Genomic DNA, 12,595 nt, shown 5'->3' with positions numbered 1-12,595 from the left:
CTTCCCTTCATTGGAGACGCGGTTTCTCTCTTAGATTTGCAGGGATGACTAAACTCCCAGGCACGGCCTGTGACTGACGGCCCCTGTACTGGCAAGAGAGGGCGGATACTCAGTGAGGAGGGTTTACCCGGTGTTGTTCGGGCCCTTAACTCAAATACGTTTTGTTTCTCTTCATTTAAGTCATTGCTCTGGGGTGTGGCTGGGGAGGAAGGGTTTTCAGTGCACAGGCTGCCTCGGGGAGTGAGGACAACCACAGATCCCTCTCACCGCAGCAGCTTGGGACCACGTGCCGCAAATTCTCGCCTGTCTGTGGCCTCTGCAGCTGCATCGGCACAGCAAGGGGAGGGGCACGTGTCCCTCGACTGACACACACACACACACACACACACACACACATCTTTCTATCCCTGCCCCAATGGGGTTATTGCTGTCCCAGTCCCCATCTCTGGCTCCCCTGTGGTCATTACAGAGTATAACTGTCCCTGCTACCAGACCCCTCCCTTTCCGTTTTATGAGACAATCGCATTCCAGGCACATCCCATTGTCCTGGTACAACCAAACCCTGCCGTTGCTTTGAGTTACAATAAGAGGAAGCTGTATAGCAAATGTGGTGGTCCTATCTCTTACCGTGTAGGAGTTCGTAAACAGACACATGACCAGACAGACTCTCTGAAATATATAATAGGCACCCAGGGACTTGTCTAGACAGGGCATCTCCCCTGTAATTGATAGTTCAGTGAAGGGGGGAGGGCACATGCAGTCTGTGCCAAAAGCTAAGCACTCACTGGTTGTCATTGTTACTGGGGGAATTCTGTATGGCAAACACTGGCGCAGTGATGGAAGGTGGCATGTTGTGTTTCAGAGCCGCTGGTGGTCACCGAGGCTGAGGTGGCTCTCACAGAAGAGGGAGCACAACAGTCAGCTCCGCCAAGCTTTTACAGGCTAGGCATTGGTCCCTTTGTAGTGCATGAGGCCTGTGGGGGCAAATGGAAGGTGATGAAACACCCCAGGTTGGGGAAAGAGACCAAAGGTCTGGAACGGTAGAATGCAGAAGGCCCCGGATGACATGCATCATGGAGGGGACACTGCCGGGGTGGGCGATCTCAAGAAATGTGGACCCCAGCGCTCTCGACTGGCCAAGTGCCGTCGGGACTGACAATGGGGTGTCCATTAGCCAGCAAAGGGCCTGGTTCATAAGTATCCGCTCTAGAATGCATGGGCGATGTTTCTGTAACCGCGTTTTCAGTCCTTACACTCGCTTCTGTTGGACTCTCGAGCTTAAGCCTGGTCCGATGAACTTGTAAATCAACTAAGTGCCGGGTGTGAAGGAGGGTGCCAAGCGGAGGCAAAGCTGGTGAACTGGGGGATTCTGATTCCACAGAAGCAGCAACTCTCTGAGTGCGTCTACGCTGCACCCGAAGCTCGAAATAAGCGACACAATGTGAGCTATGCAAACTGTGGAGCTTATTTCGAGTCAATTCCAAAATGGCTTATTTCAAAATGTGGAGCTGTCTACGCAACACTGATTTGGAAATAAATCGCTATTCCGAAACGTCCTCTGGAATGCGACTTCCAGGGGCTTCGGAATAGCGAGCCTGTTATATTTCGAACTAACGGGTGCACTCAAAAGACACGGAATAGCTATTTCTGACATAACTCCGGTATGGACATAGCCTGTGTGCACTGTGTCCAGAAGCTGACAGTAAGGAAGTGGGGTGCAGTCAGGTTTGAGGGATCCGAATCCTGGGACCCAAGTTTAACTGTGGGGACTGTTTCTATAGCTATAGCCACAGGTTAATTGTACCCTGTCCCCTGGCTCACCTCGGAGCCTGCGGGTTGGGGTGTGCGTGTGGACAGCCTGCAGAGGGAGAGCCGTCTTTGAGGCAGTTTCGTCTGAGGATGAAGATTGGTAGGTCAGGGTCAGAGCAGTCGCTTTGTGAATCGTGTTTTCCCCTCCTGGCGCTTCTGGGGCTGAACTTCCAGAGCGTTTGGCTCGTTTCCCCCCCACCCTCGTTCTTTGGAGGGCTAGCGCACTGGACGGGATACGCCGCCTTTGTTCTTCAGGCCTCGCACACTTCTCTCTCTCTCTCCTCCAGAGTCGTCCAATAGAAATACCACCTCCCCCGCCTTCCTTGCCTCATATCTGGAGCCACAGCCCAGCTACAACACTGAGCAGGCAGCAGAGAAATGAAACTGAAAGTAGAGCGAGCTGTGAGTCTCAGAGCTGCCCGGACCGAGCACCTTTCCTCGCCCTGCACTGAGCGAGGATTTTGCAACCGTTCCCTTGTGCCCCTGCGGCTGCAGAGGCAGAAGGGGGCTGTCTCTAACTGCCTGCAGGGAGGGTTTTTCTGAATATTTCTAGGGCAGAGGAATCTGGGGGAGGTGGCTGGCTGTGAGATGCACCCAACTGTACCGGCTATAAATTAACCAGCCTCCAGCAGAGAAAAGGGGTGTCAGAACCATGCCCCACAGTGGGCCCCCGGGTTGCATATTTTTGTCTGCTGCTCATGGCAAACCAGATGTGCCATGCCAGCAGGCCTCCAAGAGCGGAGGCGGGCATGGGCTGCATTCCAGACGAGAGAGAGAGAGGCCCTGAGTGCTCCATGGTGATAAGACAGAGAAACCTTCTCTCCTCCTCCAGGCAAACAGAGACACTGGGGAAGGTCAGGGCCATAGAATAGAATCATAGAATCATAGAATAATAGGACTGGAAGGGACCTCGAGAGGTCATCAAGTCCAGCCCCCCGCCCTCAAGGCAGGACCACGCTCCGTCTACACCATCCCTGACAGATGTCTATCTAACCTGTTCTTAAATATCTCCAGAGAGGGAGATTCCACCACCTCCCTTGGCAATTTATTCCAATATTTGACCACCCTGACAGTTAGGAATTTTTTCCTAATGTCCAATCTAAACCTCCCCTGCTGCACTTTAAGCCCATTACTCCTTGTCCTGTCCTCAGAAACCAAGAGGAACAAATTTTCTCCTTCCTCGTGACACCCTTTTAGATATTTGAAAACCGCTATCATGTCCCCCCTTAATCTTCTTTTTTCCAAACTAAACAAGCCCAGTTCATGAAGCCTGGCTTCATAGGTCATGTTCTCTAAACCTTTAATCATTCTTGTCGCTCTTCTCTGTACCCTTTCCAATTTCTCCACATCTTTCTTGAAATGTGGTGCCCAGAACTGGACACAGTACTCCAGCTGAGGCCTAACTAGTGCAGAGTAGAGCGGCAGAATGACTTCACGAGTTTTGCTTACAACACACCTGTTGATACAACCTAAAATCATATTTGCTTTTTTTGCAACAGCATCACACTGTTGACTCATATTCAACTTGTGGTCCACTATGACCCCTAGATCCCTTTCCGCCATGCTCCTTCCTAGACAGTCGCTTCCCATCTTGTATGTATGGAACTGATTGTTCCTTCCTAAGTGGAGCACTTTGCATTTCTCTTTATTAAACCTCATCCTGTTTACCTCTGACCATTTCTCTAACTTGCTAAGGTCATTTTGAATTGCAGCAGGAAGGGGTAGGATGCCAGAAGGCACCTCTTGGACTCCGGAGATGCCTCCCTGAGTACATCTGCATCACAAATTATGCTGGACGGTGCCTAGCACTAGTAACCATAGCAGTGAAGACATGGACAGCGGGGTTGAAGTGCGTGAGATCCACAAATTGAAAAAACTTTGTTTCCTCCGGCACCGCCCTCCTCTTCCTAGAAGAGCTCAAAGTTTTGCACAATTTGTAACACATTTATCACATTCCTCCGCCTCAATATACAGAAGGGAAACTGAGGCACGGGGAGGCGTAGTGACGTGTCAGATCCCACGTGAAATCTGTGGCACAGCAGGGAAGACACTGGATTGATGGCCAAGTAGTCCTGATGCAACCCACTAGATCTTGACAGTTCTATGGCGACAGAGGTGATCCTGGACCACTTCCCACAGGATGGTCCCGTAGAATACGCACTGTGGGCTTACGGGGAACCATCTCTTGCAGTTCCTGATCTAACTCTGTAGCCAACAGAGCTTTTCCTGTGGCCCTGGCTGTTGCCCCGTGACCCATGAGTAACTCCTGTCTTCAAGGAAGCCCTACAGCCGCCCAGCTGCATTTATGGGGCTGCAGCGCTGTAAGCATAGACCTGCCCCGAGGTGGACCATGCGGGGCACCCTCCCCCCCATGACTCCTCTCCACTGCGGGAGGGCAGAGGCAATGCCTCCACTGCCCTAGGCTCCGCCCCTCCTCGATCGCTGGCCACGCCTCTTCCCTCAAGCCCCTCCCCCAAGCGGGCTCAGTGCAGACGCGGTCCGAGCGCTGTGTGTGGACGGAACCTGGTCCCAGCAGAGCGAATCCCCCGGACTAGCCAGGCATCCCTCGGTAAATGACACTCGGTGCGCGCCCCAGGCTCTGCGGGGGACCCCCCCCCCCGGCACTGAGCCCTGCAGCCCCGGACGTGCCTTTTGCACGGCCCCGAAGTAAGCCCAGTCCCGGCGGGGCGGGGCGGGCCCGACCCCCCGGCGCTGCCCCGGGTGACGTGCGGAAAGCGAAACTCACCGGCCGCCCGGCGCCGCCCCCCCGCAGAAACAGAAACTTTGCCGGGTCCCGGGGCAGCGAGCGGAGCGCAGGTGAGCAGCGGCGGCTCGGGGCTGGGGGCGAGCCGGACCCCGCTGCCAGCCCCGGCCGCTCGCGGGGAGCGCTGCCCCCTCGCCAGCGGCCTGGGGGGGGGTGTCTCTGCTTCGCCTCCCTCCCGGCCTGGGGAGTGGGGGGGTCCCCGCCTCCCCTCCCTCCTTCCCGGCCTGGAGGGGCCCCGCTTTGCCGCCTCTTCTGGGGGGTCCCCGCCTCCCCTCCCTCCTTCCTGCCTGGGGGGGCCCCGCTTTGCCGCCTCTTCTGGGGGGGGGTCCCCGCCTCCCCTCCCTCCTTCCTGCCTGGGGGGGCCCCGCTTTGCCGCCTCTTCTGGGGGGGGGTCCCCGCCTCCCCTCCCTCCCTCCCTCCTTCCCGGCCTGGAGGGGCCCCGCTTTGCCGCCTCTTCTGGGGGGGGTCCCCGCCTCCCCTCCCTCCTTCCTGCCTGGGGGGGCCCCGCTTTGCCGCCTCTTCTGGGGGGGGTCCCCGCCTCCCCTCCCTCCTTCCTGCCTGGGGGGGCCCCGCTTTGCCGCCTCTTCTGGGGGGGTCCCCGCTTCCCCTCCCTCCTTCCTGCCTGGGGGGGCCCCGCTTTGCCGCCTCTTCTGGGGGGGGGTCCCCGCCTCCCCTCCCTCCTTCCTGCCTGGGGGGGGCCCCGCTTTGCCGCCTCTTCTGGGGGGGGGTCCCCGCCTCCCCTCCCTCCTTCCTGCCTGGGGGGGGCCCCGCTTTGCCGCCTCTTCTGGGGGGGGTCCCCGCCTCCCCTCCCTCCTTCCTGCCTGGGGGGGCCCCGCTTTGCCGCCTCTTCTGGGGGGGTCCCCGCTTCCCCTCCCCGCTTGGGGGGACCCTCTTTCCTTCCCTGCCTCCTTCCCGGCCTGGGGGGGTCCCCGTTTTCCCGGCCCGCCGGGCTGGGGGGGCGGGGCTGGGCGCTGCGGGTAACGGGGCTGCGGCCGCCCGGCTGCTGCTCATGCTGGGGCGGGCTCCGCCCCGCTGTTGTGCTCCGGCCCAGGCGGCCGCGCTCCGTCACCGCCCGATGCACCCTGGGACTTGTAGTCAGGAAATGCCTCCTTCCGCCTCGCTCTTGGGGGCGGGGGAGGGGCAATTTGCACGCAGCTAGTGTTCACCGCCTCGCCATTGGCCGAGCGGCGGAGCTCATTTGCATGGGAGCCCAGCCACAGGGAGGAAGCTTTATGTGCCCGGCGGGCCGGGAGGGGCTGAGAGTAGATCTGCATGTTGGCCCCGCCCCCTGCCGCTGCGCCCCGCCCCCTCGCGCAGGACAGGCTGCAGGTAAGGGGCTCGGAAGGGGAGGGGCTCCCTCCATGCACAGCTGGCTGGGGGGCCTTCTCCTGGGGGTGGCCCCCACTCCCTGCCTGAGGGAGGGGCTGTCTGCCTCACCCTGACTGCTGCCCTGGCCGGGGGGGGGGGGGGATCGGGGGGGGGGGGGGGGGATCAGAGTGGGGGAGGTTTATAATTCATCCTGGCCTGGGGCAGGTTTTGTGGCCTCCCCTTGCATGCTTCCTCCTCCCCTGTGCCCCCACCCTGCAGCCACCATCTGCTCATCCCACCTCCTGGCCTCCCACCTGCAGCCCTGCCCCTACCTGCCCACTTCCAAGTTCCCCTATCCCCAGGTTAAGCCCGGCTTGTGTTTCTCATTCTTCTGCTTCCTTTGCCTAGCCCTAAGGCCTGACGCCCCAGTCCCATGGTGCTGTGCACACATGGCAATGAGCCAATCCCAGCTCCAAAGAGCTTAGGGATGGATTTTCAAAAGAATTCAGCTCTCCTGTAGGCATCCGAATCAGTGGAGGTTCTGGGCACCTTTGAAAATCTGGCCCTTACTAGAGTAAAAGGGCAAGAGGCAACCAGTGAACACAGAAACTGTGCAACCTGGACACCTCCTTACTGTTACCTCCTCTTTAGTCAGCGCTTCTTTAACTGTGATTCTCCAGAAAGAAGGTAAACCAGATTCAAATCTGAGTACCGGTAGGGCCTGCAGCTCCCCAAAAAAATGACTTCATCAGTGTGCTTTCCAATGATTTTCTCCTTTAAAAAAAAAAGAGTTTGAAATTAGCTTCAGTCCAGAGCTCCCTACCAGTTTTTGCAGCTTCAAATTGCATTTCTGAGCACGTAAAGCATTTTTATCTCCTGTGTTGCTGTTTGGCAACTATCATGCAAGCAGCAAAACTGACTCCACAGGAAGAAAAGAGATGGGGGAGGCAGTTGAGTTTGTTTTGCAGTTTGTTTATTTAGTGCACAGTTGTGCCTTGAGCTTGTGACCACATGGGCACAGAGGAAATAGTGGTTTGCATGTTACAAATCTGTATTTTTCTTATGCTTGTAGGCCCACATTCTGTGAATGTTTTGGTCTCTTAACACACTTCTAATTATTTCTTTCCTTGAAATATTTGCACTTGCTTTTGTAAATAAATGACCTGAATGTGCTCTGGCGTGTGAGGTGTGGGAAGCAGGGCGATTGGTTCACTTTATGCCCCAAGTAACACTATGTGAGGCCTGGAGGTCAGATAGGCAGAGTTCCCATTTTCTCATGGTCCTAAGGGTGAAATTTAGCAAGGGCCCAGAGTCATGTGACTAATGAAGCAATGTTTTGCCACCTCCCTTAGCATTTCTGTATGTCTGTCTTCCTCTTGCTTTGACACAGGTGGTATAAACACTTTGTCCCGAGGGGGCAGCGGGCGGGCATGAAGTGCCCTAAGTGCAACTACGTGTCTCAAGATGCTTCTCCCAACTTCTGCAGCCACTGTGGGTTGCAACTGGCCCCGCCCATCAGCACACAAGTACAGGACAGAGGTAGGTGGATGGGGGCCGCTTGGGTTTATTGCCCCGCTGACGGTAGGCTATTGCAAAGAAAGAGGCAACGTTATTTGAAGAGCCCTGCGCAGATACAAATTTTGTATCTGCAGCTGGAAAACGGAGCTACACAGTGTGCAGTGGCGGTCAAAAAGGCAAATAGGATGCTAGGAACTATTAAGAAAAGGATAGAAAATAAGACCCAGAATATCTTACTGCCCCTGTAAAACTATGGTACGCCCACATCTTGAGTACTGTGTGCAGATGTGATCTCCTTGGAAAGGGTTCAGAAAAGGGCAACTAAAATGATTAGGGGTTTAGAACAGGTCCCATATGAGGAGAGGTTAAAGTGACTGGGACTTTTCAGTTTAGAAAAGAGGAGACTGAGGGGGGGGATAGAGGTCTATAAAATCATGAGTGGTGTGGAGAGGGCGGATAAAGAAAAGTTATTTATTCCCATAATAGAAGAACTAGAGGACACCAAATGAAATTAATGGGGAGCAGGTTTAAAACGAATAAAAGAAAGTTCTTCACACAGCACATAGTCAACCTGTGGAACTCCTTGCCAGAGGAGGCTGTGAAGGTTAGAACTAAACACAGTTTAAAGAGAAGCTAGATACATTCTTGGAGGTTAGGTCCATAAAAGGCTATCGGGGTAGGAATGGTGTCCCTGGCCTCTGTTTGTCAGACGCCCGAGAGGGTTGGCACGAGACAAATTGCTTGATCATTGTCTTCGGACCATCCTCTCTGGGGCACCTGGATCTGGCCACTGTTGGCAGACAGGGTACTGGGCTAGATGGACCTTTGGTCTGACCCAGTACGGCCTGTCTGTGGATGCAGAGACCCACAGCTCTAAAGCGGATAGCCGCAGATTTGCAGGGCTCCAGTTGTGTGATGTGTGCACGTGACGTGCGATGGTACTCAAGCAGGAGAGGCGCTCGGTGCTGGCTGTCGCCTGGACCCCCCCCGTCAGACATTGCCCATGTAATCCTGTACCCCTATGGCTGGGGTACCAGATCTGAACGGAGTTGGCAAGTAGATCGTAGAGGTGGGGTCCAGCGGAACGTGCTCGGGCCTGGCTACTTGGAGGCCTCGTAGCCAGGAGGCAGGGCAGGAGGGATCACTGGGCTCCTACTGGAAGAACCTGGCTGTGGTCCTGGCCCCACAGCAAGAGAAGAACAGAGTGGGGCGGTCAGGGTAGGGCAGCGGTTTTCAAACAAGGGGTCGTGACCCGGCACTGGGGCCTGGGATGTCGGGCCCTGGGGCTCTGTGCTGCAGGGGGATCAGGTGAGCAATGGAGGTTCTGGGCACCTTTGAGGGGGGAGATGATAGAGGTCTAAGGCAGCTCCCTGTCTGTCCTGCACCACAGGCTGCCCTGCGCCCCAGAAGTGGTCGGCAGCAGGCCCGGCTCCTGGGTGGTAGTGATTGGCGGGGGGGACACAGGGCTTGGTGCACTGCCCCTGCCCTGAGCACTCGCTCTGCACTCCCATGGGCTGGGAACGTGCTTCTGGAGGCAGCCTGGTCTGCGGTGCCAGGGGAGGTAGGAAGCTGCCTTAGCCCCACCGCTGACCAGGAACTGCTCAAGGTCAGCCCCTCCTGCCCCAGCCCTGACTCCTCTCCCCACCCCCAAGCCGGAGCCCCCTGCTACACCCCAAAGCTCTGATCCCCAGCCCCTGGAGCCCACCCTCTACTCCCATTGTGTTGGGTTGCAGCGTCAACAATTGTCTTCAGCTGGATCATGGGAAAAAAGTTTGAAAACTTTTTTTGGGGGTGTGTGTAGGGAATCTGGCCCCCTGGCTGGGGAAGAGCAGAGCCTGCAGGAGGCACCTGAGGGGAGCCCTGCCTCATGGCCGGGGGCTGAGGCAGTGATAATTATGCAGCACCTGGGAGAGTTTGAGCCAGTGACCAGGTGGAGGGGGGGAGGGGAGACAAGGCCAGGAACTGGGAGGACTTGTAGAGACAGAAAGAACAAAGAGAGAGCAGCGGGAAAAGTAGCGGGGCTGAGGGGCAGAGAGAGGCTAGAATGGAGGCCGGCACAGCCGAACTAGGAGCTGCTTGGAGGAGAGACCGAAGGAGACTGTTAGGGCCGCCCAGGCCGGAGCATCCAGGCCGGCTAATCCCACAGGGCAAGCAGCAGAGGCCCTGGAGAGGTTGGACTGTCCCGGGGTGGTGCGGTTGCATCCTGAGTCTGTGTGTGTTGGGGTAGGGGTGGGCAGCAGGCTGTGTCAGGCACGGGAGTTTGTGGAATGCCTGCTGGAGATCCTGGCCTGGGTCTGCCCCTGGGCTGGACGAACGTGTCCTGCTGTAAATCATGGTGTTTGTGTTTGTTACAAAATGGGATGAGCGTGCTTGTTCCCAGGGTGACTTATCCGCGCAGGAGAAAGGGGGGCGCAATTGGGAATCCCAACCCTGGGAATCCCCCACCTGACAGTGGATCGGATGCAAATCAGGTGGCCTGCCCTGTGTCTGCCTTAGAGACGCCATTCTTCTTGGGTTTCGTTTCTATGGCAGTAGCCCCCCGAAACACGTCGTGTTGGGCACTGCGCGAGGCTAAGGGTTATTTTAAAATTGGGGTTTGGGGCTTTCCTGCTTTGTGGTGATGGATAAAGGAGGCTTGAGAGCAGAACTGGCCCATCCATAGGATGGTTCGGGGCAACCGCACTGCAGCCCGTGTTTTGGGGGGCCTGCTGGCGCCCCAGCCAGTCTGTGGGATAAGTGGAGGGCATGGCGCTGGCAGCAGGGGTTAGGCCTGGCCCCACACTTGCCAGCAGCGGCAGGAAGTGGAGTGACCGGATCCCGGCCTGCTCTGCCAACTCCCAGCCACGTTGCTTGGGGAGGGGGCTTGAAAGAAGTAGTGGAGCTGTGGGCGGTGGGTGAAGGTAGGTCTGGAGGAGCCAAACCCCTGGCTTCACCCCCAACCCTGCCCCTTCTGCCCAGGCCACACCCCCAGCACCACAGGGAGGTGGGGTGGTGCATGGGCACAGGGAGGGCGGGCACTCCGCCCCCTGTAGACCTATGGCAGGCGTGTGGGCGGGGTCAGACTGGTAGTTTGGGAAGGCAACGCCTCCCTGTGACGGCGCGTTGGGGTCCCCCGTCTCCTGCACCCCGAAATGACACAAACAGACTCCACCAGCCAGTGGAATTGAGGGTGGTTTATTGCTCCTCCAGGATACAGCGCAGCACAGATGTAATCTGGTTACAGGAACTGGGGCTAAGAGGCCTCAGTGCCCCCCTTGAGATAGGGAAGTCCCAGCCCCCCTCCCCAGCTCCTTCTCCCCTGCTTCCAGACAGGAACTAACTAACCCTCTTCCAGCCCTGCCCCCCAGCCAGGGCAGCATCCACCTTCCTTTGTTCCTCTCCATGGGGGGTGTCTGGTTCAACAAGTTTGGCAATACCTCTGCCTAGTGAGGTTTTCCCTGCTGGGTCTTGCTCCAGACAGCAGGGGTCACCACAGCCCAGCAAGTACCCCCACTACATCACACTCCCCCTGCCTAGCACAGCCACCGCCCCTGCGTGGAGCTATGCGGCAGGGTGTGCTAGGTGGGGGGAGGCGGTGCCTTCCCACACTGCCGGTCTGGCCCCGCCCACGCTCCCATGGTGGCGGGAAGTGGAGTGTCACGGCGGGCAGAGTGGAGCAGGCTGTGCGGACAGGTTGCTCCACTTCCCCCTACGGTCAGCGAGAGGGAGCAGGCCCAGCGTCAGACCCCTGCTATGCTGGGGAGGAGGCTTGTGGGGCGGAGCAGAGTCAGAAAGAGACAGGGGTGGGATCTGGGGCAGAGTGCGGGGGGGGGCGTCCCCTGCTCCTGCTTAGGGATGGCCCTGTTTGAAAGGTTCAGAGTCCCCTTCCCCCCAAAAAAGCTTCCTTTTCCAAAGGTTAAATAATCACTGAAGTTCAATAGGCACCAACACAACACCCGCTATTTTGAGCAGCTTGATGGAAAATCCCTTCTTTTTCAATTGCTCAGTTTTAGTCCTAGCAAATGTATCTTGGCTCTGCACCGGTTGCTTCTTTGCTCTCCGAGTGTAATAGTAATGGGTTTAGTTCAGGCCTGAGCCAAATGGCTTTGTGACTGTTCCCTCCCCCCATGCTGTATGACACTGTCCAGTTATACAAATACAGATAACTCAAAGGTGCTCTGGACAAAAGACCTCACGTAAGCCATCAATTGTAATATCTCAGTCGGCTGGATCCGTAGTGCTTATTTTGGTGTATGAGTATGAATCAGCTTACTGGCTGTAAATAGCCTTGTTTTGTCTCAAGTTTGAGCAGTGGTTGTGGAGAGACATGTGATCTTGCCTGTTTGTACTGGGATAGCAGTTTAAGCAGTACAACCGGTTCTGGACATCCAACACTCCGGTCATCTGAAGAAGTGGGTTGTGCCCACAAAAGCTCCTGATCCCATCTCCATGTTTTGTTAGTCTTTAAAGTGCTACCAGACTATTTGTTGTTTTTCAGTTTAACCTGGTAATTTTCCAGGGAAGGGGGGGAGGGATGGAGAACAAAAGGAAATCTATGAAAGCTGGAAAGCCCTCAGTATCTTTGCTTTGGCTGGCCTGACGTGCCTGAAAGGATAGCGGGGAGGGGGACCCCAGTCAGAGTAAAAGATCTGATCCAGGCAAACCTTCAAGTGGCAGAAGAACAGTTTAGGGAGTTTGCAATCAGCGTGAGCGCGTTAGCACTAGCTGGGCAGGGTTTGCTTTTCTTTTCTTTTCATTCTGTAACTTAGTTTGATCTGCCTGTTTTCACTTGCAGCTGCTTAGATCCGACTGTTTGCACTTAATACAAATGCTTGTATTGACTGTCAGCTGGGAGTAAGTAATTGTTCCCTGGGGGAGCCATCAGCGTGCTCCTCCTCCTCCCATTGTTCAAGAGGGCTTGTCTGAATGGGCTTTCAAGGTGTGAAACTCTCACCCAGTGGCAGACGGATTTCTTTGCGGGTTGGTTTCCTGGCTGCTGTGCCTTTGAACTGCATTCCCCCAGAGCTCAAATGGTTCAGTGTCTGTATCGCTCCTGGGGGAGGGGGAAGCAGCTATCTCAGCTGTGTCTTGGCTAGGGGAGACCAGGGGAGCTGGCCCAGCAGGACAGGGTGGGGAGAAGCCCCAAGAGAGGGAAGGCGGGTGTCCGTGGCTCTGTCAGCACACCAGAAACAGTCCCAAGGGGTCTCCTGTGTCGTC

At 56.5% G+C, this 12,595-nt stretch overlaps 1 protein-coding gene across 8 annotated transcripts in view; it reads left to right on the top strand.

The window, feature by feature from the left end:
- The first annotated feature begins 4,255 nt into the window (after positions 1–4,255).
- Positions 4,256–12,595, top strand: part of RNF213 (ring finger protein 213) — a 104,255-nt gene continuing 95,915 nt past the window's right edge. For 3 of the 8 annotated variants that reach the window (XM_075904100.1, XM_075904098.1, XM_075904101.1), the window contains exons 1-2: positions 4,475–4,626; positions 7,272–7,420. In XM_075904100.1, coding sequence (XP_075760215.1) covers positions 7,312–7,420 — 109 coding nt within the window. In that variant the 5' untranslated portion in view covers positions 4,475–4,626; positions 7,272–7,311. Of the gene's footprint in view, positions 4,379–4,473; positions 4,627–5,526; positions 5,903–7,271; positions 7,421–12,595 lie in introns of those variants that run through there. The other 5 variants (XM_075904097.1, XM_075904094.1, XM_075904095.1 and 2 more) reach the window with 4 other exon arrangements.

Source organism: Pelodiscus sinensis, chromosome 20, assembly GCF_049634645.1.
Source record: "Pelodiscus sinensis isolate JC-2024 chromosome 20, ASM4963464v1, whole genome shotgun sequence".
In the NCBI taxonomy this organism is placed as follows: Eukaryota; Metazoa; Chordata; order Testudines; family Trionychidae; genus Pelodiscus; species Pelodiscus sinensis.
Note: the sequence above shows the minus strand (reverse complement) of the source record. Positions and strands in the feature narration are given on the sequence as shown.